A 25,157-nucleotide genomic window follows, 5' to 3' on the forward strand; every position below is an offset into this window, starting at 1 on the left:
TCATATTCGAGGTACTTAAAAAAATTGATCAAATAACACACCCCTGAATCTACTTTGAGTGACAAACTATTTCCTGGTATATATGTGCTTCTTTATATAAAGTCGAATTCTAACAATAAGAACTATTTAATTACAGTTTCAGATTCAGAAGATTGCTACAGACTCACCTCATACACAGCAAGATCTATACCTGCGTAAGGTATGATGCCTAATAAGTTGGGAATATAACCTTTGTAAAAAGCTCCCATGCCTTCGTGTTTCAAAATCTTCTTGGCACAATCGAATATTCCAGAATATTGTCCTGTTTTGCCTACAGCCAGCCTGGTTTTCATAACCTAGTTATAAAAGAATGTAACAAATACTACCATTTATATTAATTCAATCATCATGGAAGTCAAAGGAAGTGATTTTACAGAGAATAAATACCTAGCACATACTGTCTCTCAAATGACTGCCCAATTTGTTAAAGTGTTATCCCTCACATAGAATGTCTACTGAATTCAGGGCTAACACCAGAGCCAAGAAGATCTGTTTATTGTAAAGAGGATCTGAATGAGGGCAGAGAAAATAGCAAATAATTCACAGATGTCTTAAAATTGACTGGTGATCAATTAGATATGGAGGGTGAAAGAAATGTCAGCTTATAGGATGACCCCAATGTTTCTAGCTTGGAACACAGGAGTGGGGCAGCAGGGAGGCAGGACGGTGATGCTATTAACTGAGATGGGGGATGTAAGAGGATGTATTCAGTTAGGATATTTTTTGAGGAGTGTGACTAATCATAGAAATAACCATATTAAGATGCTTGTAAGGAAAGCCATGTTAATAGGCATAACACAAAGGTAAGGATTAAGGGTATATTTTGCTTAGATTTTATTATTTGTTGAAAAACCCTTTGTCATATCAATAAAGATAGCCATGTCTACAATACTGTTTTTCTCTAAAGCAAGAGTTGGCAAACTTTTCCTACCAAGGTGACATAGTAAATATTTTAGTCTTTGCAGGTCTAAAATTTCAGGTCTGTTGCATATTTTTTAAATCTTTTTAACCAACTTTTTAAAATGTATAAAACCATTCTTAGCTCCAGGGCTGAACAAAGTACTCTCCATGTACATGGTTTGCCAATCCCATGCTCTAATGGTAGGATGTCTAGTGAGGATTACCATCCCCTAATCAAATCTACTCTTAAATTTACAGCACAGAAACTCTTTGGACAGGAATGGGTGTTATAATTCTTATCAACATTGTAGCAGCTGGTGTCCCCTCCCATGTTCTCAAAGGGTGGTCTGTGACTAACAGGAACAGCAGAAATGACAAGATTGCAGCTTCCATCTTGGGTGCTGGCTAACAATTCTCTCTCCCTCTCATATCACCAGCTTGGGGAAAACAGCTATTGTGTTGTGTGGGTACTCAAACAGCCAGTGGAGACGGCTCCTGAGATAAGAACCTGACATCTCCAGCTGTAGTAATAGCCAGGGAGGCCCAGCAACAAACATGGGAGCAAGCTTGGAAGCAGACCCGTCCCCAGTTGAACTTTGCCGTGATTGCAGCTCTGACCTACACCTTGACTCTAGGCCTAGAAGACCCCTGATCCAGGGGTACCCCATGACCCATAGAAACCGTGAGATAATAAAGGCCTGTTAAACTGCTTATCTGGGGATGACCGTTACCCAGCGATAGATCATGAACTGAACACCACCAACACAGTCAGGCTGCACAATGGTACTTACCTCCATGGGGTAAATAATAGTCTGTGCGGTTGCTCCGGCCAGTGAACCAGAGATAAATCTCTCAAAGGTTCCTACTTTTTGTCCTTCCTCAGTAAGCAATTTCTTGTACTGTATAAATACATTTAAAAATGTCCATTAAAACCTGCTATAGACTGAGTCATATCTCTCCCTCCCAACAAATTCTTAGGTTGAAGCTATAAACCCCACTGTGATAGTATTTGGAGAAGAGGGCCTCTAGGAGATAACCAGGGTTAGAGGAGGTTATGAGGGTGGGCCTGTGAAAGGATTAGTGTCCTTAAAAGAGACACCAGAAAGTTTTCTCTTCCCCGCTCCCTTCCCTTCTTTCTCTTTCTATACACATGTGTACTAAAGAACGGCATATGAGCACACAGCAAGAGGGTAGCCACGTGCAAGCGCGGCAGAGAGCCCTCACCAGAAACCAAGCTGGTCAGCCCATTGGTCTTGGATCCCCCAGCTCCAGAACTGTGAGAAATTATTAATTTCTCTTTTTTAAACCACTAGTACGGTATTTTGTTATGGCAGCCCAAGCTACATAAATACCAAAACACAAGTCAACGCCTAGTAATCAGTTGACAATACAACGACATTTTTCCAAATGTATACACTGCATTAACAATACCTAGCAGAAAAGAAAGCTCAGATGCTAAGACATTCAGTTTACTGGACAGTGGTTTTTCAACTTAGATTTCCACAGAACACAGATGTTCCACAGATGGCACCCAGTCACTCCTTTGCTAAAACACAATAATAGCATTCTTTCCCAGAAAATAGAGGGTTGATAAAGTATTTACAATTTTTGGATGTTTTCCTCATAATTTTTCTTTTCTTTAAGATTTTATTTATTTATTTTTATTTGACAGAGATCAAGAGAGAAAGAGAGAGAGCAGAAGCAAGGGGAGCAGCAGGCAGAGAGAGAAGCAAGCTCCCCACTGAACAAGAAGCCTGACATGGGACTCGATCCCAAGACCCTGAGATCATGACCTGAGCCAAAGGCAGATGCTAAACTGACTCAACCACTCAGGTGGCCCTAGTTTTTCTTTTTTTAAGATGAGTTTATTCTCACCAGTATAAATAAAATAAGTGACAAACATTAACAGAACAACTGAGAAAGACATTTCTGTAGGTAACACTTAAAATAACACATAATTACACATCCACATCAACCCCAGAGCCCATGTGGACCAGCAGTACTAAAGCAACCAACATAGCCAATTGGGTGGAGGGGAAAATCGGACCCCAATGCTGGCAACATATCAACAGACAAGGATGTTAGTAGCATGGGCTGTGGAGTCAGGGAGACCTGGGCTGGAACCCCAGAAACGCGTGGCCCTGAGCAAGTTCACATGTGTGTTTCCTTATCTGTGGTAACATCTATTCTTGCAAGATTGCTGAAAGGATTAAATAAGATAATGCATACAATACAGCATAGTGCTGAGCACATGGTGAATACTCAGTAAACGCTATTAATATTACCATTCTCTCCTACAACTTGGAAAGAAAGGCTCTGCCCAAACACAGACTGGTCATAAACCAGGCAAACCAGACTGCTTGTTTTAGAAGGTGAGGTGAGTCTACAGAGGTAATTAACCACTGGCCCAGGAGGGAGAAGTGGATAAATCAACAGAGAGAAGCAGGAGGTTAACGGGGCTCCCAAAGCCACCCTGAAATCCCCGTGTCTCTTTTCTTTTCCATTTGTTACAACACCTATTTCAATATTTCCATTCTCTTCCAGCTTCCAACACCATTCCCTCCTCATTCTCAGGAAATATCCTTTCTTGGCAACTCAAGGAAGAACAGAAACCACTAAGTAAGGATGTTCCTGCCCAACCTCCACAGAATTATCCACAGCCACATGCATCTTCTTGCTTCCCAAAGTGACAGAAGAAGAGTCCCCCATGCCACCAATGCCGATCCTTCCCAAGGCTTCTGGATGGTACCATGCATGTTTCCCCAGCACACACACCTCCTGTGAACACCTGCTGCATTCACTAGCCTCTCCCATCTATGCTTTTTACTTCCTTGTGTTGACGTGCTTCCTTCAGTAACGAGCACATTAAAATAAAACCTATCAAAACTCCCCTCTGCCCACCATCTTTCTTATCTATCACTCTCCTTCATTTTTTCTCCTTCCTTTTACTCAAGTTAAATTCCCCCCAAATGTGTCTACACTGTATAATTTTTGTCAGCCCCTGGTTTATTTTCACCCATGTCAGAATGGTTTCTCATCTCTTCACTTCCCTGGAGGCTTTATTCCAAGTTCTCCTATCTCTGGATTGATGAATCCTAAAAGATACTCTTCTTATTGTGTATACTGCCCTGTAGCATGTGGAAACTTCACAAAACCTTCACAAAATCCCTTTTCACCCTCTCACTTCCAGGCCATCAGTCTCTGCATTTCCTCCATCCCTCTGGCTACTCCTTCTCAATTTCCTCTACAAGGGGCTCCTTCTTCTTCCCCCTGGAAATATTCCCAGAGTTCTTCCATTCTGTAAGTCTTCCTCAGTGATCCATTCCAACAGCTTCAACTCAAAAACCACCTCTCCATCAGAGAGCAAAAGTCCTACTGGACGGCTACCTGTTCATGTTGTAGAGAGGTCTCAAACTCAGCATGTCACTGTACCCCAAATCTATTCCTCTTATTATATTCTCCATGTACATCGTTGCCCAAATTAGGACCCAGAGTATCATCCTTGATTCCTCCTTCTTTCTCACTTCCATAACCACTCAGTCAGTGAGTCCTGTTGATTCTATTTCCAAAATATTTCTCAGTTCATTTCCTTCTTCTCCAGTTTCTCTAGCCACCACCTTATCTCGGTGCTCATCATTTTTGACCTGGATGATTGAAATATTTCCTTAGTCTTCCTACCTCCAGTCTGGCCTTGCACTTCTCTAGTACATTCTCCATTTTTTCCAGGTTGATCTTTCTTAAGTGTAAATATTCTCATTTCACTTGTCTACAGAAGATGCTTCAAGAGCCCCCTCACTCTCTTCGGGATAAAATCAAGACTCCCATTACAATTGGCTTCTGCCTACCTGTCCGGCCTGCTTTGATCATTCTCTTCCCAGGAATACACTCCACTACACCGGAGCCAAAGGAACCACCTTCAATTTCCTTAGTGAACAGTGCTCCCCCGTGCCTGCATTTCTGTCCACACACAGCTGCTTCTGCTTGAACTACGCACCTTTCCCTTCGCCTTAGTGGACCTGAGATTCAGGCCGGCTTGGGCTCAAACTCTAGCTTGGGCACCTTAGTGTTTTCACTCATTCAGTAAGGACTCACTAGCACTGGGCCAAGTGCTGGGAATACAAACCTGAAAACAAATACTGCCTAAGGAAGCTCACAGTCTTGTTAAGGAGAGAGAGAAGTACTGAGTTCATCAGAATTTAGTGTGAAAGTGCTACAACAGAGAGCGACAAAAGGAACTGTGCCAATGAAGATGGTTTCCTGGAGGAAATTTCTTGAGTCAAGTCTTGCAAGATGGTCACCACTCTCTGACATTCATTCAACAAACACATACTGAGCACTTACCACATGCCAGGCTCCAAGTGCTAGAGGCCAGCCATGAAGAAGAAGCCAAGCCCCTGCCTTCAAGGAACTTTCACTTTAAATTCAATTCAACTTTCTAGCAATGTTAATTTACACAAAGGACTTCAACTTAAAAGTTTCCTGTCCAGAATCTATAGACTGGGACGCTTTCATAAAACTTAGGTTAGCATGCAGCTTCTACTCTGAATTCAAAATGAATAAGCAAAAATGCTGTATTTCCTAAAAGAGCTACTATGAAATGAATACATAAGTCTTTTTAAAAAATAGGAAATGAAGAATTCTAAAGTTTGGTCATAAAGAATTTGAGTTCATGTAGTTCTAATGTCCTGGAAGAGAAATTCCTCTTGGAGTATACGCAGAAAATTATTGTATAGTAAAACAAGAATCCAAAAAGCACTGTATGTTCATTGCTACTCTTTGTTATTACTAACTCCTCTTTGTTAATAAATTCCACAGGTGACAACAATTACCTGTTCATATGCCCAGAACTTAATAGCTGTCTCAGGAGCAATTTTAATGACATTTGTACCATTTCCTCTCCAAAGGGAGCGGATACCTCCTTCTTTCACCATCTGTCGAAAGCCATCATATATGTTCATTTTGCCTGATTTTGAACCATGGACCTAAAAATAAAAGTAAAAGGATATAAAACAGTGGTGGCATGTTACTATTACTATTTCTTAAGTAAACATGCAAACCATCCTCTTTATTTCAATAACATTACTGTAAGAAGATGCATTTAAAAATAAAATATAGAAAGTTCAGGTAATGTGTAATGATAGGAAGAATTACTACCACCATTTTAGAGGCCTGACTCAATCTAAAACTAAGAAAAATCAGTATCCTCAGCGTGGGAAAGCAGAGAGGACATGATCTAAATTAAAATTATTATGAACAACATTCATATAAGACAACATGAACTGAATTATGAATTAGGCTATGGAACACCCCTTGGAATGCAGACAAGTTCATTTTAAGACAATTTTCAAAAATATACTACAGGTAATACACTATTTCTTCCCCAGATAAGTAATACCAATATGAAATATAAATGGGTCAGAAAACAATTTTGTATTATGTGTATCAGAGCCACAGACACTGGAATTTACATAGCCTGGCACCAAAAATAAAAATTATACCTTCTATGGCCCTCTCTAGGCAATAACTTCACGGCAACATGAACGCCTCACCCCGTGAATACTTGGTTCAGACTACAGATGTGATCACTGTTTATATACACTAGACCTTCTAATTCCCTCTATGGAAAAACAGTTAAATCCAAAAAGCCAAAAACAAGTAAAGAAATCAGCTCTCTTCTGGCACACACAAAATGAGTGGCTACTGTTAAAAAATGGAAAAACAAGATGTGCTGAAGACTAAAGGTCAGCCACGAGGGCAGTGTGTTGTCGGTCCACAATAAAGACTCTGGACATCAAAGACTCAGATGAACTTTCTTGGTCGGTTTGCAACACTGTGTGTATTGTCACACCTCAAAGCCAGGAAAGTAACACATTGTGACTCTACAGGAAGAAGACAACAAAAGCTCTGCATTTGGCACTTCCTCGGACTTGTCCTGCTATGCTGCTTTCTTTGGCTAGTTTTAATCTGTATCTTTGCCCTGTAATAAACCACAACCAGGAATATTAAAGCTTCTAGTGTATTCTGTGAGTCCTATTGACTTACTGAACCTGAAGGTCGTTTTGGAAAACTCCACCTACTCACCTCACAGAACTTGCAAGAAATAAAGTCCAGTTTTATTTTAAAGAAACTTCACAATAAAATATGACAAAGAGAAAGAGGAAGGCTCATCTAAGCTCTTTCAAAGTCAATTTGCTATCATTCCCAAAGAAAAATACAAGTACCAATTCCTTCTCCTTTCTCTTTAAAGTACTATTTTTACCGCTAAGTGTATTTTGAGATTTAGGTACATTCTGAACGGATGCTAGCTTAAAATACTGTCAGACATCTTTTTTATACATAAATCTAAGGACAGACATAAAAAGCATTGACCATAGGTATGACAACACAACTTCTAAAACTCTTTTTTAAGCAACTGCTATATTCCAGTAAGGTGTTCCAGTGTATCTGGCATTCTCACATACTTTACATCACTTAATTCTTACAACCAGCCTTGTTAGATATTCTTAACCCCATCGCAGGGTGAAGGAAAATGAGACCTTGGGGGTTTCGTGCAGTATGAGAACCACATACTCTGGAGTCAAAGATACTCCATTCCTCGTCTAATTTGTTGAAAAGGAAAAGTTATTTATTTCTCTGAGCCTCAGGTTCTCCACAGATAGTGTGAGGATAAAATACCCACCTCACGGGCTTGCTCTGAGGATTAAATGGGTTACCATGATTAGCACCAAGGAAGTGTCAATTCCTTTCCTTTCTGTCTTTCTTTCCACTCTGACCAGCCAGGACCACATTGCTAGTAAATAGTAAAGTCAGTCTGTAAATCTAGGTCTTTTCTGCTAACCTCATCTTTAGAATAATCGTAAAAATTATATCCCTGCTCCAAGATTCTCAACTTTGGAAATATCTCACTTTTGAGAAAGTGCATACAACAGAAGGAAAAAAATTATTATTTCCTACAATAATGGCTGGGGTCTTTTTCCCTCATTAACCATTTGAAAAGTGATGGAATGCCAGAGATTAAAAGTCCCTCACACACCTGGACCCACAATTTAAAGTTTGGTGAAATACTCATAGGGACTGAATTCTGGGTTAATAACAACAGAGACTTCATACCTATTTTTTAAAGGTATGAGAAAAGACTATGGAGAAATTTTAAAACTTCCTTCTCCAAGCAGCCCACTTCTCACCGTTTTAGAGTATGTAGGAGACACCGAGACCCAAGATCATAAGGTTCACCTGCATCATGACTTTCAGACGGTCCAAAGGGGCAGTGCTCGTTCGAGAAACGGCACCCGCGATAGCCCCTGCCAACAGTTGCCTCCACCACTGTCCAGACTTCTTCTCATCTTCTGTGAACTCGTCCGGAATAGTTAAACTATCTCCTATGTCAATACCCTGTTAAGATGGAAAAAAGATCCCCATGGTCCCTCCATTAAAAAAGCGATCATTCCAGGTTTGTTGTAGAGAAGAATCATGTGCAATTTTACAGTGATAATCACCTTCATTCCTTAGAAAGTATACTACACTGACCTGAGCATACAGATGACTTTACATAGCCTGGTCACACGAAATGAAACACAGTATCAGTTCACAAGAAATGAAAGTTAACGGTAATGAAACATTTACCAAACTGACAATGACAACTTTCTTTCTTAGTAGATTCAGAGTAACTTTTCTCCTCTTGGTCTAAGTCAGAAAGAAAGGTCAGCCTTTTAAAGATGGGAATCCTTCTTAGCTACGCAAAGAAATTAGTTTGTCAATTCTTAAGAGATATTCCCTTTATCTCAAAATTCTATACATGCTATTCTTTATACCACGATACATGCTTTAAACCTGTAAATGAAAATTAAATTAAAGCTATATATGTGAACACTCCAAAACTCATCTCCTATGGAGATTGCCTATAAATATTTTTATAGACTTGTCATTTAAAACATGCAACAGCTTCTTTATAAAATTTAGCTAACAGGGAGGTACTATTTAAAAATAATCCTTCCTCCAATCTACTCTATAAACCTTACATAGATTACAAATATAGCTTGAGATAAATGGAGTTCTAGAATGATATTATCTAAATGATTCTGCTGTAAAGATTTTATAGGTAGGAGTGTAGGGGTAAGAGGCTATACTATAGTAGTAACCCCCTCTTTCTTCATTTTACTATCAATAAAATGATTATAAAATTGTTAACAACTATCTCAAAGGTACAGTAAGGGTCTGATTATGTAAATATAAATTCACATAAGTAGAAAATGTATCTAGGCAACTGAATTACTAACATAGTATATTATTCTATACTCAAAGAAGAGGCATTAATCACCATAATTTTACAATGCTCTACTTAAGTGTAGGCATTATTACTAGCAGCAATGTAAATGCTAGAATTCATTTATTATACATAAAATTTATTGAAATCCAAAAATAAGCTAGCAGAGAAGCCCACTGGGAAAATTAAAATTCCCCCCAAGAGTTCCCATTGGTTTCAGCAGCAGATTGCGCAATAAACAGCCCTTCATTCACATCAATATATGTTAGCAGAATATTAATGAAATTTCATTAAAATTTGAAAGTTTTGAGAAATACAGATAGGTGTAAACTGCTAAATAAAAGAGCCAAAAGTGTTTTAACCATCAATGATTATTATTATAAGTACCTTATCTCAGAGATAAATCTAGACAGTTGACAAAACCAGCAAAAGTTTCACAACTGGGGCGCCTGGGTGGCTCAGTGGGTTAAAGCCTCTGCCTTCGGCTCAGGTCATGATCCCAGGGTCCTGGGATCAAGCCCCGCATTGGGCAGGGAGCCTGCTTCCCTTCCTCTCTCTCTGCCTGCTTCTCTGCCTACTTGTGATCTCTGTCTGTCAAATAAATAAATAAAATCTTAAAAAAAAAAAAAAGGATAAAAAAAAAAAGTTTCAGAACTCACGCCATTAGTCATGGCCAAGGAAGTAAAATCTCGGCAATCATGAGATGCTGAAGTTATTTAAGCAATGTATTATCTATGAAAAGTAAAAACCTATGACTTTCACACTTCTCTTGGCAAAATACTTACATGCAATAAAAGCTGGGCTGCTCATCTTCTTAAGATTTTTGGAAGGCAGTATCTCCTCCCAGTATTGAGAATGGGAAAAATGGGTACCACATTTGCAATGTTTATACAGCCTCAGGGTTTGTTTTTCTTATGACATTCTGAATATACACCTAATAGAATAAGCAGAACTCTACAAGTTAAGGAGCTACTGGGAATTGAGCACCCTGGCCTGTACGCGTTACAGACTGTTCTCACGTAATAACTAACTATGGCTTACGAATAAGTATAACGTAATACATATGGCATACTTACAGTAGAATGTTTCCAGAAACGGATAATTTCCTCAATGTCTGTAACAGGATTAAATAAGAAATAGTCCCTCCATTCATTCCAGTCTATTGTCATTGTTCCATCAGCATCAATACTGAAAATAAAAAGAAGCTAATTAAAAAACAAAAAACTTACAAGTAAAACATTACTGGCCATTTTGCAGAATGATAGTTTCTTCTCCAACGCAATATTCTTACGAAAAGATCCCAATTCACAATAATACGTTGTTGGAAATGGCAGCAAACTTTTGATACACTGTTAGATAATTTTCATCATTTAGGTGAAGAAGGACCCCAAAGTCACAAAGAGATCTCACCAAAGTCTACTTTTGGCACTGTGTCAGACTCAAACCAATGAGCTACCAAATACTAAAGCTGGGAGATTAAATATTAGGAAGTAGTAATGAATGGATTTATGACCCATTTTTTCTTGCATTGGCTCAGGAAGATACTTCTTAATGTTCTAACATTTGGATGTGATTTTGGAATATACTCAAAATATTCTATCAATTTCTTTCTCCAACCTCCTCAAAGCTAAGAAAATTATAGTAATTGTTAAAAAAAAAAAAAGTCTAACTTGGTGATTGGGCCTTTTGAGTCTTAAGAAATCCTAGTACCTCATCTTCAACATTTAACATTAATATCCTCCAGCCTTAGATATTTTGATTGTTTTGTTCACTATCTACACCCAGGACCTAACATGGTTGGTGCAAAGAAGATTTTCATTTATTTGTTGAATTAATGACTGTCTCTAAAAAACTTTTGGGTGTTTCCCCTAGACATTATATTTATTAATAATTCATATAAAAATGATACATAAAGATAGCAGTCAAATCAAATGTAATTTTCAGGTCTTAATATTATGTTTTCTGGTGTGAACTAATTTTGATCTGCATATGCGAAAATGCACAAACTTTAATTTGTCTCAGCACATGGGTATTAACATTTCACATGAGAGCCCTAGTTACTACTCTGTCTATAACATTATTGTGGGTTGCAATATTTAGAGCTCTATTTTTATCACTATTTTCTATTTTAATGCAACTGTTTACTGTCTGACCCTACTCCTCAACCTCTCATATATGCATTCATAAGTATCTTCCACAGGACAAGGATTTTTGTTGATTTGGATCACTGAGATGGCCCAAGTATTTAGAACAGGGCCCGGCACAGAGAGAATATTTACTGAATGAACAAATGAATTCTAAATTCCGTAACTTAAAGCCACAGAACACTGACAAACTTCTTAAATAAAATAGTCTCACTATGGGTTTAAATTGCATTTCTCTTCAAATCACCAATGAGGTTCAACATCCCTTATCATATTCACTTGCTATTCATGTTTCCCCATGTGGAAAACGCCTGCTTGTGTCTTTTTCCCATTTTTTTAGTGGGTTGGGTATCTTTTTCTTTTGTATGTACAGTTCTTTATATGGTTGATTCTAATACACCAAATTATAAATTAGAAAATATCTTCTGTCTTTTCACTTTGTTTACGGTATCTGTGAAGAGATGCTCTTAATTTTAATAGAACTGAATATATCAATCTTTTCATTTATGCTACTGCCTTTTGTGTCCTTTTTTTTTTTTTTTTTTAAATAAATCCTTTCCTCCATTGAGGTAAAGACACTTCCTTTTCTTCCCCTACAAGTATTATAGTTTCACTTTCACATTTAGGTTGATTTTTGTGTATGGTGTGAGGTAGGTACCCAGCTTCATCCCTGTCTGCATGGATAACAGAGGCACTACCACCATGTACTGCATAATCTCTTCTTTTCTGCAAAGTGATCTGCAAAGCTACTTATCTTGTGTGACAAATCCCAGATATGGATGGGTCCATTTCTGGGATATCGTGTCCCTTTTGTCAACTTGTCTATATGGGTGCCACTACCACTGTCTTAATCATAGCTTAATAACAACTCTTGATATCCGATAGAGCAGGTCCCCTGCTTCCCATAGGCTCTTCAAGAATGTCTAGGTTATTCTTGGGCCTTTGCCCTTTGATATTAATTTGAGACTCAGCTTAACAAGTTTCTCAAAACAAACAAACAAAAAAACAATAAAAGAAAAAACAGCTCTGGGAAGCCCAGGCATAGGCTGTAGGGGTGTGAGGGCAGCGGGTACTGCTAAGGGAAAGCCTTGGACCAAGGGGTGGCCCCCAGGTGTGGCAGGGGGGCCAATGTGTCCTGGTCAGAGATACCATGGAAGTCATCGTGATCACAGAGGGACACGTTGACCATGTTGCCATGGAGGTCCCTGAAGATGGAGAAGCACTGCCCAGAGGTGAGCTTGTTGCTAGCGCAGCAGGTAAAGTTGCTTTTGGAAGGCTGCTAGCGTACTGGCTGGCCTCCTGCCAATCATGGAGGCCTTCCCCATTGTGGCACAGCAAGTCCACCACGCCCAAACCAATGAAAGCACTGGGGATGGTAATCTTGAGCCACATGCAGCCACTAACCTCCAGCCCAGATTCAGAGGCCATGGCTTTGACAATGGTGGCTCCATCAATGTGGAAGGACAGGTGTAAGTCATCCAGGCACTGTCATGAATGGAGTTCGTGATGGCAGAGCTAGTTGAGGTGATGGTGCTCAGGACAGGGCTCATGCCAGAGGCCACAGCGTGGGTGACCCAGGATGCAGGGTCAATGGCCCAGATGGGCTCACTCCTGGGCAGGGTGAAGTAGCTATGTGGACTTGGGTCCCAGCCCTTCTGGCTACAGTTAGGGTGATGGCCCCAGTCTGTGCACGGTCTCCTACAAAACCCATACCGTGCTGTCATTACTCATGTTCTCACAGCTCATCTAGCTTGCCTGTAACAGCATATCCCCTAGATCTACACCTCCACCAGCAGCCGTGGCCCCAGCCTTCACAACAGAGACAACGCAGACGACTCCATCACCATACTCATTGCCTTGGCCTACAGTGGAGATGCCCAGAAACTTGTACTTTTCCATGAGAGTGACAGTGATGTTGAGTGACATGGTGGAGTCCATGGTGCTGCTGAAGGACCAGGTCCACTTAGGCCATGAAACCCCCTGCTTCCGACACCGCTTGTCTTCTCATCAGCTGTGAGGTGCTCTCTGCTCTGTGGAGCTGCAGAACCTGCGGATATAGTCATCCTCACCCAAATCAAAGAAGCTGGTGGTCTCCAACTTGCTGCTCGTAAAGGTGGCTCAGTGATCACAGGCCCCTGGCTCTCACCACGGCTCCATGTCTGCAGTTCCACTTAGCTGGGTTGTGCGCTCTGAGCCGTCCCTCCTGCATGGCCACTCGTGTCAGGCAGATATGAAGGAGTCCATCTGTGTGTCCCTGTGCAGGTTTTCCTGGCTGCTCCCACCAGCATGAGGGGAGAAGTGCAGGCCCAGGAGTTCCCATGCCTCCTCTGTCCTCCATGGGGCATGGCACATGTCAGCACAGAAGGGAACACTCTCTGAGTGCAGCCCTCAGGGGACAGCAACTTCAACTAGGCATTGTCATCCCATGTCTCCTCCTTCACCGCTCCAAAACCATGGTCCATAGACTGAAGAAGAATTTCATGCTTGTTGAACTTCTTATTCCATTTTCCTCCCTCGCTGGTTTAGAAGTTATATCCCTAATTCCAAGACTTTCAGTGGCTTACTGTGAAATTTTGCTATGTACATATAACAACAAAATCTAAAGTTAGTATTTAACCTCCCTCTCCTGAGTAAGAACCTTAGGACAGTTTGAAACAAATTAGTCTCCCCTGACTCACTCTTCTTGTCTACTATTTCAGCTGTCCTTTTCTTAAATCCTACAAATTGGTCATTATGATTACACTCATGGCTGTCTCCGATGGACCACTCAAACAGCACACGGACCACTAGCTAAGAAACAGACCACTGGTGGTCTAGAGACCATTCCACGAATGTGCCCTTCACAATGTGCTTCCATGTCTTCATGTGTCTCCGCCTCTACCTAGAATGTCCTGCCACCAACCCTTTTTCAGTAGAATAACTTCTACTCATTCTTCAACACATTCTTCAATATTTTCTGAGGGCACACGATTATAAGGTGCTGAGTATGTAATAGTCAGCAAGACAGAAGTGGTCTGTGTCCTCAAAGCTTAGTGTAGTAGGAAAAACAGGCACTAGACAATGGCAAGTAATAGCTAATACTCACTGAGACTTTGAAGGCATTGTTCTGAGCACTCTTCAAGTAAATTTACTTAATCCTAAAAATAATCCTATAAACTTTTGTCTCAGCTTTATATAGAGAGAAAGGCTAAGTATTTTGTCCTGGGTCACAGGCCTGGTAAGTGGAGTAGGCATTCTAACTTTAGAAACTGCATTTCTAACCACTAACTACAGAAATAAGCTCATGGTTACCACCTGTAAGAGCCACGGAGCAGGGAAACAAGTTGCACAAAATAATATAAAATATAAAATAATATAAAATAAAGAAAACTACTGTAGGATGGAAGGGGGGCGGATTTAGGCAGTGCAGCTCCCTCTGAGGTGAAAACCAAAGGCTAACAAAGGATGGGGGGGAGGGGTTTAGTCCCTTAAGCAGTAAGAACTGCTTAAGGGACTAAGTGCTCCAAAGTTGGAAATGACTCTTAGAGAGCTCAGAGAACTAAAAGAAACATGGTGGGAGCAACCTCAACAGATTTCAGCCATGCCTAGCTGAACATGCTCTTTGAAGTAACACAGAATGGACAGTCACTAAGAGAGTGGCAGGCAGGAATGACATGATAAACATTCAGAATAATCACTGTGGCCATGGAAGACTGAAAGAGTCTAAGCTTCAACTGAGTAACTCCTAGCTCATACTCTGACAACCTAGCCACAGCTGCTTCAAGCAGCGCCTTTCAGATTTCTATCAATTTCCGGTTTGGGCCACTAAGGGATGGTGAAATGGCAGCAAAGAAGCTGATACCTGGAGGTATGCGAGCCACAGTGACAGCTGAGTACTCAAGGGAAGGTCCATGGTTTCCACTGCTGAAAACCCTAATTACAATCTGCCTTTGAGAACCTCGTGAGGTAACAGAAAATATATACATTAGTCTCTGCCCCTAGTTGCTGACACAAAGCTCCTAAAACCCTTATAAATTCCTCAGTGATAAGAGCCCTGGGAGCATCTCTTGTTCTGATATCTGTTCTCTGACCCACCCCTGACACAAAGCTCCTAAAACCCTTGTATATTCCTAAGTGATAAGAGCCCTGGGAGCTTTTGTTCTTATGAGGCGGCTGTCCGGTGGGCTCCTGGATGGGGGCTGGTCACCAGATACACCAAACCACAATTAGAAGCTTAAATATTCAGTCCCCCACTGCTGAGTAAGCATCATTAGTCTCATTAAAATCTCCCCTCCCACTGCCATCATGTCTAAGTCAGAGACTCCCAAAGAGCCTGATCAGCTCTTCATCCAAGGTTTGAGCTTTCAAACAACCGATGAGAGCCTGAGGAGCCACTCTGGGCAATGGGGAACACTGACAGACTGTGTGGTAATGAGAAATCCATACACCAGATGATCCAGAGGCTTTGGGTTTGTCCCATATACGACTCTGAAGGAAGAGGATTCAACCATGAATGCAAGGCCACACAATTGTGGATGAAGAGTTGTGGAACCAAAGAGGGCTATCTCAGAAAAGATTCTCAAAAACCTGGTGCCCACTTAACTGTGAAAAAGATTCCTGTTGGTGGCATTAAAGAAGTCTCCAAAGAACATCATGTAAGAGATTATTTTGAACAGTTTGGGAAAATTGAAGTGACTGAGATTATGACTGACCAAGGCAGTGGCAGAAAGAGAGGCTTGGCTTTTTTAACATTTGATGACCATGACTCCGTAGACAAGACTGTCATTCAAAAATCCCACCCTGTGAATGGCCACAACTGTGAAGTAAGGAAAGCCCTATCTAAACAAGAGATGGCTAGTGCTTCATCCAACCAAAGAGGTCAAAGTCGTCCTGGAAATTCCGGGGTGGTTGTGGAGGTGTTTGGTGAGAATGACAACTTTGATCATGGAGGGAGCTTCAGAGGGTGAGGTGGCTTCGGGGCGGTCAAGGTGGTGGTGGATACAGTGGCAGTGGGGATGGCTATAACGGATTTGGTAATGATGGAAGCAACTTTGGAGGTAGCAGAAGTTATAATGATTTTGGCAATTACAACAATCAATCCTCAAATTTTGTACCCATGAAAGGAGGAAATTTTGGAGGCTGACAATCTGGCCCCTATGGTGGTGGAGGACAATACTTTGCCAAACCACGAAACCCTGGCAGTTTTAGCAGCAGCAGTAGCTATGGGAGTCGGAGAAGGTTTTCATCACTGCCAGGGAACATAACTTGGCAGGAGAGGAGAGCCAGAAAGTGACATGGAAACTACAGATTACCAGAGATTTGTGAAGTCGGCTGAGCACAGTGGTGGGAGGGCCTAGCTTCTACCAAAAAAACATGTTTTAGACAATACCCATGTGTACGGGCAAAAAAACTGAGGACTGTATTTGTGACTAATTGTATAACAGGTCATGTTAGTTTCTGTCCTGTGGAAAGTAAAAAGCATTCCAACAAAGGGTTTTAATGTAGATTTTTTTTTTTTTTTGCACCCACGCTGTTGATTGCTAAATGTAATAGTCTGATCCTGACACTGAATAAATGTGTCTTTTAAAAAAAAGAGGAAGAATATTCAGTCCCCCACTCCAATTTCTCCACAGAGAGGAGAGAGGCTTACAGTAGAGTTAATAATTGAACATGCCTATGTGAGGAAGCCTCCATAAAATCCCCCAAAGTACGGGACTCAGAGAACTTCCAGGTTGGTGAACACATCCATACCAGGAGGGCAACACACCCCAACTCCACAGGGACAGAAGGGCCTATGATTGTGACCCTCCCAGATCTCACCTTATGTATTTCTTCATCTGACTATTCATCTGTATTCTTCATCATATCCTTTAATAAACTGGAAAACGTAAGTAAATATTTTCCTGAATTCTGTAAGCCCCCTGAGCAAATTAATCAAATGAAATGAAGGAGGAGGTCTTGGGAACCTCCAATGTGTAGCCAAATTGGACAGAAACTGTGGGTAACATGGGGACCTGCCACTTGTCATTGGCATCTGAACTGGGGAGGAGTCTTGTGGGACTGAGCCCTTAACCTATGGGATTTGACACTATCTCCAGGTAGATAGTGTTAGAATTAACTTAAATTGTAGGCTACCTGGGCTAATGTCACAGATAATTGCCTGTTGTGGGGGGAGGGCACACATTTGGTGACCACAGGTGTCAGAAGTGAAGTGTTTCCTGTATGAGTAGTAAAGAAGACACATAGAGAAAGGAAAACTCAGGTTTTTCCAGTATAAACATATTCTAGAATTTTTGCTAAAGAAGCACAAATGCTAATAATAATAATAGCCCAAAGGTGCAAAGGAATATACAGTTTATTAGCCATCAGGGAAATAAAAATCAAAACAATAACGAGATACCACATTATACCCACGAAGATGGTAAAAATCAAAAGAGCAAATAACGAGTGTTGGGAGGGTGTGGGGAAACTAAAGCCCTCCTTCCTGGCTATTGCAACTGTAAAATGATGTGGTCACTTTCAAAAACAGTCTGGCAGTTCTTCAAAATGTTAAATATCAAGTTATCATACAATTGAGTCATTTTACCTCTAGGTGCATACCCAAGAGAACTGGAAACATATGTTCACACAAAAATTTGTGCATGAATTATTCATAATAGCCAAAAAATGGAAACAACCCAAATGCCTATCTCCTGACGAATGGAGAAACAAAGTGTGATATATCCTTACAATGGAAGTGATGTGGTCTAAGAAAGGAATGAAGTACTGATACACACTACAACATGGATGAACTTTGAAGATATCACACTAAGTAAAAAGAGCCACACACAAAAGACCACATATTGTATGATTCCATTTTTTTCTGGTATGTCCAGAACAGACAAATCTAAAGAAACAAAATGGAGATCAGTGGTTGCTGGGGGCTTGCAGAGGAGGAATAAGGAGTGACTGCTAGTGGATACAGGGTTACTTTTTTTTTTTTTTAAGATTTTATTTATTTGACAGAGATCACAAGTAGGCAGAGAGGCAGGCAGAGAGAGAGAGGAAGGGAAGCAGGCTCCCCGCCGAGCAGAGAGCCCAATGTGGGGCTCAATCCCAGGACCCTGAGATCATGACCTGAGCTGAAGGCAGAGGCTTTAACCCACTGAGCCACCCAGGCGCCCCAGGGTTACTTTTTAAGGTGATGAAAATGCTCCAAAATTAGGTAATGGTGATTACACAACTCTGTGAATATATCAAAAGCCACCGAACTATATGTGCTTTAAAAGATCAAATTTTTTGGTATGTGAATCATATATCAATAAAGCTGTCCTAAATTAGTTACATATATAATTATTTAGCCACTTTTGTTTTTTTAATTCCACTAAAGTGAACACACAGTGTTATATTAGTTTCAGGTGTATAATACAGTGATTCTCATCAAGACAGGTGTATTCTTTAATCCCCATCACTTATTTCAGCCATCCCCCTACCCACTGACCAGTTTGTTTTCTAGTTAAGAGACAGTTTTTCTTTTTTTTAGGAAACAAAGGTTTTGTTGGGTTTTAAGGGTTGCTGGAGGGGAGGGGCATAGGGGGATGGGGTGGCTGGGTGATGGACATTGGGGAGGGGCATGTGTTGTGGTGAGTGCTGGGTGTTGTGTAAAACTGATCAATCACAGACCTGTACCCCTGACACAAATAATACATTATATGTCAATTTAAAAAATGAAAAAAATTTTCTTAAAGTCTGTTTTTTGGTTTATCTTTTTCCCCCTTTATTCATTTGTTTTGTTTCTTAAATTCCACATATGAGTGAAATCAGGTATTTGTCCTTCTGACTTACTTCACTTGCATAATACTTCTAGCTTCATCCACGTTGTTGCAAATGGCAAGATTTTGCTCTGTTTTAAGGCTGAGTAATAGTCCATTGTATGTAGGTATATAGTGATACATACATACCACACCTTCTTTATCCATTCACCTACAGAAGGATGTCTGGGCTACTTCCATAATTTTATTCAGCCACTTTCAAATATCCATTCTTTTGCAGTACCCATGGTCTACTCTGGAACTTGGGCTTATAATTCACATTATTCCTAAAGCTATCAAAAAGAGCAGAGGAATATGATTTCTAGCCTAAAAACCAGAGAAAAACCTTCATTTCCCTGGAAGAATGTAACTTCAGGAACAGATTATTACATACCCCATACCCCACTGTCAAAATCCGGTTTACTTATTTTCATTTTTAGTTGATCATCTCCCTAGGAAAGCTCTCCTTATCCAATATTAACTACAGCATGCCCAGCTCTGAGACTTGGGGCCTCCTCTTGAGCGGCTGCTTTTAAAAGAAATTCTGAATAGACAGAAAGGAGGAAAATGCTACTGGTACAGATACAAAAGGAGATAAATTCAATGATAAAGCCATGTAGCAGAAACTTTTGAGATAACATCAAAGACTGAAAGCATTCATAGGAATATAATTCCTTTTCCTGTTTTCTGTTATCACAAAAAAATTAATTAGTCCCGAGGATGTGTTTGTAATAGAAGAGTCTTCAAGGGCACGGAGACTTCAGAGATCACTGCTCTATCCTGAGAAATAAAACATTAAGGCTATAATGGTCTGACTCATTGAACAGTTGAACTGATTACCCTGGGCAATAATGTTCAAACTGGCATCTCTGTTTTCTAAGAGTTTAAACCGGTGTTTCTTTGCGAACCTTTGGAATTTCCCTCTTACCTAGTCACATGTAGGTTAAATAACATGATGAACCTGCTGAACATCTTATCTTGGAACAACGAGATCCATTATCACCTTGGAGACCAAATGGGAAAAACAGCAGCACGAAAATGCTTAGGCTCCTTCTTGTGGAGTGAATATCTCACTGCCATTCCACTGCCCAGGGGCCATCCTTGCAAGAGAGAACCCAGGCTGAGCTTATGCTTACCCACTCCTACACTTTAAATGTGTACAAATGAAACAAAAGGGCAGACAAAGACACTGAACACACATAATGAGGAATGGTTAAGGTACAGAGAGTTTTCAGCTATTCTTCAAATGAAGATCCCTAATACGAGATATGAAAAATAACATCAAAGAAACCCCACGATTGCCAATAAGATAAATGAGCTCACCTTTGAAGGATCAACTCTGCTTGCTGTTCAGAAATAGTTAGACCTAGTATCTGGAGAGACTGGACAATTTCGGAAGCCTCAATTACACCTTTAAAAAATGAAAAAGAGCATAAACTCAGACTCAGAATGGGTAAGGATCTTAGAAGTCATGAATTTCAAATCTCTCCTTTTGTAAGGGAAAGTCTTGGACTCATTAGGGCAAAATTATGACTCTAGGCAAGTTATGGATTTCCTTAAATACATATTGCAACACCAACTCAAAGTGTAACAAATACATTTAACAATTACATGGACATTACCTCATTCGAAAGCATGCAGTCCCATCAGTAAATAATGATATTCCATCTAAAGAAGAAGAGACTGAGAACATATGTGGCCCTACCAAGTACCAACAGTAAGCAGCAGCATGACTGAGATTCAAATCAGGACACTCTGACTCTGACGTGAAGTCCATTAGGCTAGGATCTATCAATATTACACGTATGCATTTCTACACTTTAATAAATGACTAGGCAACTTTCACACGTGTAAAGATGTGTTGCACAGGGGTAAAAGGAAGTAGAAAATGACCAGAAGAAGCCAAAGACTCTGGACTATTCTTTTGAGAAATCTGGCAATAAAAATAAAGAAAGTGGGGGTGGTAGGACAATGGAAGAGGGAAGATTATTATTATTAGAGAAATTAAAGCATGTTTGTAGATAGAACGAGAGGAATTAGAAGAGGGGAAGAAAGAGAAAATAGAAGCAATAAATGGGAGTGATAAATACTATGTTTCCCTCAAGCAGCTCACAGACTCATGAGCCCAAGACCAATATGCATGAAACAGGAGGAAACCGAACAAAGCATGAGAGGGTCTGATGCCAAGTAGGCCTGACGGTGAAGTTCTCCAGGAAAAGAGGAGGACAAAAATTACTCTTAGTGGTGAAGGCAAAGACTTCATTTAAGAGAAGGACTCTGGGGGCTCCTGGGTGGCTCAGTGTGTTAAAGCCTCTGCCTTCGGCTTAGATCATGATCCCAGAGCCCTGGGATCGAGCCCCACATCGGGCTCTCTGCTCCACGGAGAACCTGCTTCTCCCCCCCTCTCTCTGTCTGCCTCTCTGCCTACTTGTGATCTCTGTCAAATAAATAAATAAATAAATAAATCTAAAAAAAAAAAAAAAGAGAGAGAGAGAGAGAGAAGGACTCTGAAGAAGTCCCAGATTTGGAAAGAATTTTCCTGGGGAGAGGAAAAGAGAAACATGAGAATCTGCACAGCGTAAAAAACAGAGGGATCAGTTTGTTAGCAAGGAAATTCCTTAAATGCCATTCTGAATATTCTCTGTTACAATTGCACTCTTAAAGAAATACAGCCAATCCTTATCATTCTTGGTAGTTATGTTCTACAGGGTCACTACGAACCCTAAATTAACAAACCACTGTTCTTATGGGGAACACAGGGCTAGGTTCCTTGAGCCACTGATCACAACGTATTCATCAACCAATCAATATAAAACCTTGTCGGTATAAAACCTTGTTACAGGTGTGTATAAATACTATATAATTCCATATTATAGTGTTGATTCTGTAACGTTGAACTCATGGCCAGTCATACTACAACTCATGCCTGAGTGACGTACACCTGCTCGCATTTAGGAATGCAAGATGGCACTTCAGCACTATGCTTGGGAGCCACTGCGAACAGCAAAATCACCAACAAAAAGCACAAAAATGCAAGACACATGGCACTAGACAGAAGGACACCTGTTTACAGTATGAGAGCTCAAACATCACTTTCTTCTCTCTCAGCGAGAAACGTGCTCACCAAGCGAATGAAGTCAAGTCCATGAAGGACTGCCAAAATGCTGCAAGCACTGATTCTGGAGTTACTTTTGGGGTTAAATTTTAGCAAGTAGGCAAGTTCTCAAATACACAATCCACAAATAAGCAGGAAAGACTGTGCTTTGCTTAAAGAAGTCTGATCCACAAAAATATGAACTTCTAATGAGAAACTGAAAATCTACAAACAAGATAAATTAAATAAAAACGGTTTTCATTTACTACAAACACGTCACAAAATTTCACCTTGAATTATTTCCTCTGGTTCATGAAGACTTCTCTGAAATGGACAACTGATATGGGCACAACTTACGTACGGGGATGATTGACCTCTGCCCCTGAGGTAGCTCCATCTCTCAGCTACCGCCTGCCTTCACACAACACAGACAGTCCTACCTATGTGGCTGAACTGTAGTGGGCTCAAGACAGGATGAAAGTTTCCAGAGAAGCAAAGCTGCTTTTAATAACTACATTTTGCTAGATTGGACGAAGGCTAGACTTGGAGGTATGCAGTGTAAGGCTTCTAGGAGGTAACAAACGTTTAAAGAGCACTACTTCCCACCACAAACTCAACTTCCTCGATGAGTATCACGGACTGATGCTCATCCCGGACCATCATCTAATCCATTCAAAGGGTTTAGCTGTTTGAAGTGATTTGCTTTATCCCTAACTAAAGTTAAATTTCTTTATTCAGTATAAACTAGGGGCCAACAAACTATGACCTTCCAGCCAAATAAGGCCTGTTGCCTGCTTTTGTAAATCAATTTTTATTGGAACACAGCCATGTTTATTCACGTATATATAGCGCATGGCTGTTTTTGCACGATGATAGCAGTGATGAGTAGCTACAACCTGTGAGACCATATGGCTCACAAAGCTGAAATATTTACTATTTGGATTTTTATTAAAAAAAAAAATTGCCTGCCCCAGGTATGAACCATATTTTTCCCTCAATCTATTTGTTTAACTTGTTTCTTGATTAACAAGTCTGTGAATGGAATGGCCCTGACTATTCATATAGAGGGAGGAGTCTGACGATGCATTTTAGTTTTTTTATTAAGTTTTGTACGCATTATAATGTTTTTAAAATAAATTCCTACTTCCTATCAAAGGCTACATCTAGTGATAAGGGTTTCATGACGCCCCCCTTCTCCTACTGTGGCACTTGCTTTTTGCTCTACATACTGGGACTCTAAATTTAAACTATTAATCTAAATAGTGAAACCATTATCTCAACCAGAAGATACATAATTTAGGCACACCTGACTAACTCAGTTAGCAGAGCATGTGACTCTTGATCTCAGCATGGCAAGTTCAAGCCCCACATTGAGGGTAGAGTTTACTTAATTTAAAAAAAAGAAGATACATATTTGAAATACTTGTCTATTTTTTCCTCCCAATTTTCATGATTAGAGAGTAGTTGCCCTAAAATAAGCCTTTCAAAAAGATTATTAAATCTAAGACAATCTGAAAGTTTTCAAACTTTAGAACGTATAACATTATGTCTATATATGAACAAAAACAAATTTGTTCACATATATATTTAAAAAAAAGTTATAGATTAAAAATATATAACTGTAAGTCAAATCAGCACAATATTCTATAGTGAACATAGCCTTATTCACAGTTTTTAATTCAGTAGACAAAGCTATGTACAAGTTTTCCACATTAAAAACAAATTCTACAGAAAAATCACATTACTATGAAAAACAAGTACTAAAACTACTAGTAATTATTCTCCCAAAAAAAAAGAGAGACTAAATACATATCATTTTACAGTTTTGGAAATATGAGAAGTGCTTCTTCATAGCTGGTAATGAAAATAAAATAAAGACACACCATCGTTATTTTTGTCCAAACTCTTAAATGCCAATTTCATTTTTTTCTCATGGTCTTTAAGATACATCATAAATTCTTCAAAATCGAGCTTCCCATCCTTGTTGATATCACCAGTTGTAAAGATTTTCTATAAAAAAAAAAGAGAAGAGTTTTTTAAATAGGCTAAACTACTGAATTATTTGGACATACACTTCCAGCAGCCTGATTAGCTATTTCCCAGTAAGACATGCACTTTATAAACTCCAAGATAAAAAACATACACTTGACCTAGCACAGGATTTATATGTCTAAAATAGTATTTTTCCTGAGGCGCCTGGGTGGCTCAGACAGTTAGGCCTGGGACTCTTGATTTCGGCTCAGGTCATGATCACAGGGCTATGACATCAAGCCCCGTATCAGGCTTAGCAAGGGCAGGGAGCCTGTTCAAGATTCTCTCTCTGCCTCTCCCCCCACCCCACTCCTCCCTCTCCCCGCCCACGCACGTTCTCTCTCAAATAAATACATAAATGAATAAATGCAAATACATGTATATTGTCACTGAAAAATAATTACTGCTGTTTAATTACTCTTACAAATTAGATGGGAGGATCATGTTCACCTGAAAATTACATCCTGATTACTCAACATATACCAAGATGTGCATAATCCAAGAGAAAATGGCACAGCGTTCTGGGGCCCCATTTATGTACTGAAGTTTCATCTAAGAAGCTTATATTTTGGTCCATGGAAGTATGAGGGAACAACTATCATTTGGGAAATTGCAAGTTAAAAGACCCTATCTTTGAAGAGCTTGATTTTTTTACCCTTCTTATGGTAAATAAGGACTCTAACCTACAATAGTATGAAAGACTAGGGTTTCCTTTTTGAATTTTCTTTTGTATTCCTCTGTAGAAATAAATGAAGACCAATCAAACGAGAAAAGCAAAGGCAATTTGTTCTGAGCTTACTACATAGCAAGGCAGTAAGCCATGGTCAGTTTTGGCTGAGACTCAAAGGCAGGCAGCAGGGTGGGGCAAGCTTTATTTTGGGGAAAAGGGAGGCTTCAGGTGTGCCCTGATTGGCCGC

The 25,157-nt window shown here is 40.0% G+C and overlaps 1 protein-coding gene and 2 pseudogenes across 1 annotated transcript in view; 1 reads left to right on the plus strand and 2 right to left on the minus strand.

The window, feature by feature from the left end:
- SLC25A24 (solute carrier family 25 member 24) overlaps positions 1-25,157 on the minus strand; it is a 49,365-nt gene that overhangs the window by 9,598 nt on the left and 14,610 nt on the right. Inside the window, exons 2-8 of the mRNA XM_032867264.1 lie at positions 24,093-24,219; positions 20,439-20,526; positions 10,279-10,390; positions 8,173-8,331; positions 5,769-5,921; positions 1,731-1,838; positions 168-335 (exon numbers count right to left, since the gene is read on the minus strand). Of these exons, the coding sequence (XP_032723155.1) occupies positions 168-335; positions 1,731-1,838; positions 5,769-5,921; positions 8,173-8,331; positions 10,279-10,390; positions 20,439-20,526; positions 24,093-24,219 (915 nt within the window). The remainder of the gene's footprint in view (positions 1-167; positions 336-1,730; positions 1,839-5,768; positions 5,922-8,172; positions 8,332-10,278; positions 10,391-20,438; positions 20,527-24,092; positions 24,220-25,157) is intronic.
- On the minus strand, positions 11,534-14,658 carry LOC116873429 (annotated as a pseudogene).
- Positions 15,631-16,618, plus strand: LOC116873439 (annotated as a pseudogene).

This window comes from Lontra canadensis, unplaced genomic scaffold (genome assembly GCF_010015895.1).
Source record: "Lontra canadensis isolate GAN:19392208 unplaced genomic scaffold, GSC_riverotter_1.0 scaffold33, whole genome shotgun sequence".
In the NCBI taxonomy this organism is placed as follows: domain Eukaryota; kingdom Metazoa; phylum Chordata; class Mammalia; order Carnivora; family Mustelidae; genus Lontra; species Lontra canadensis.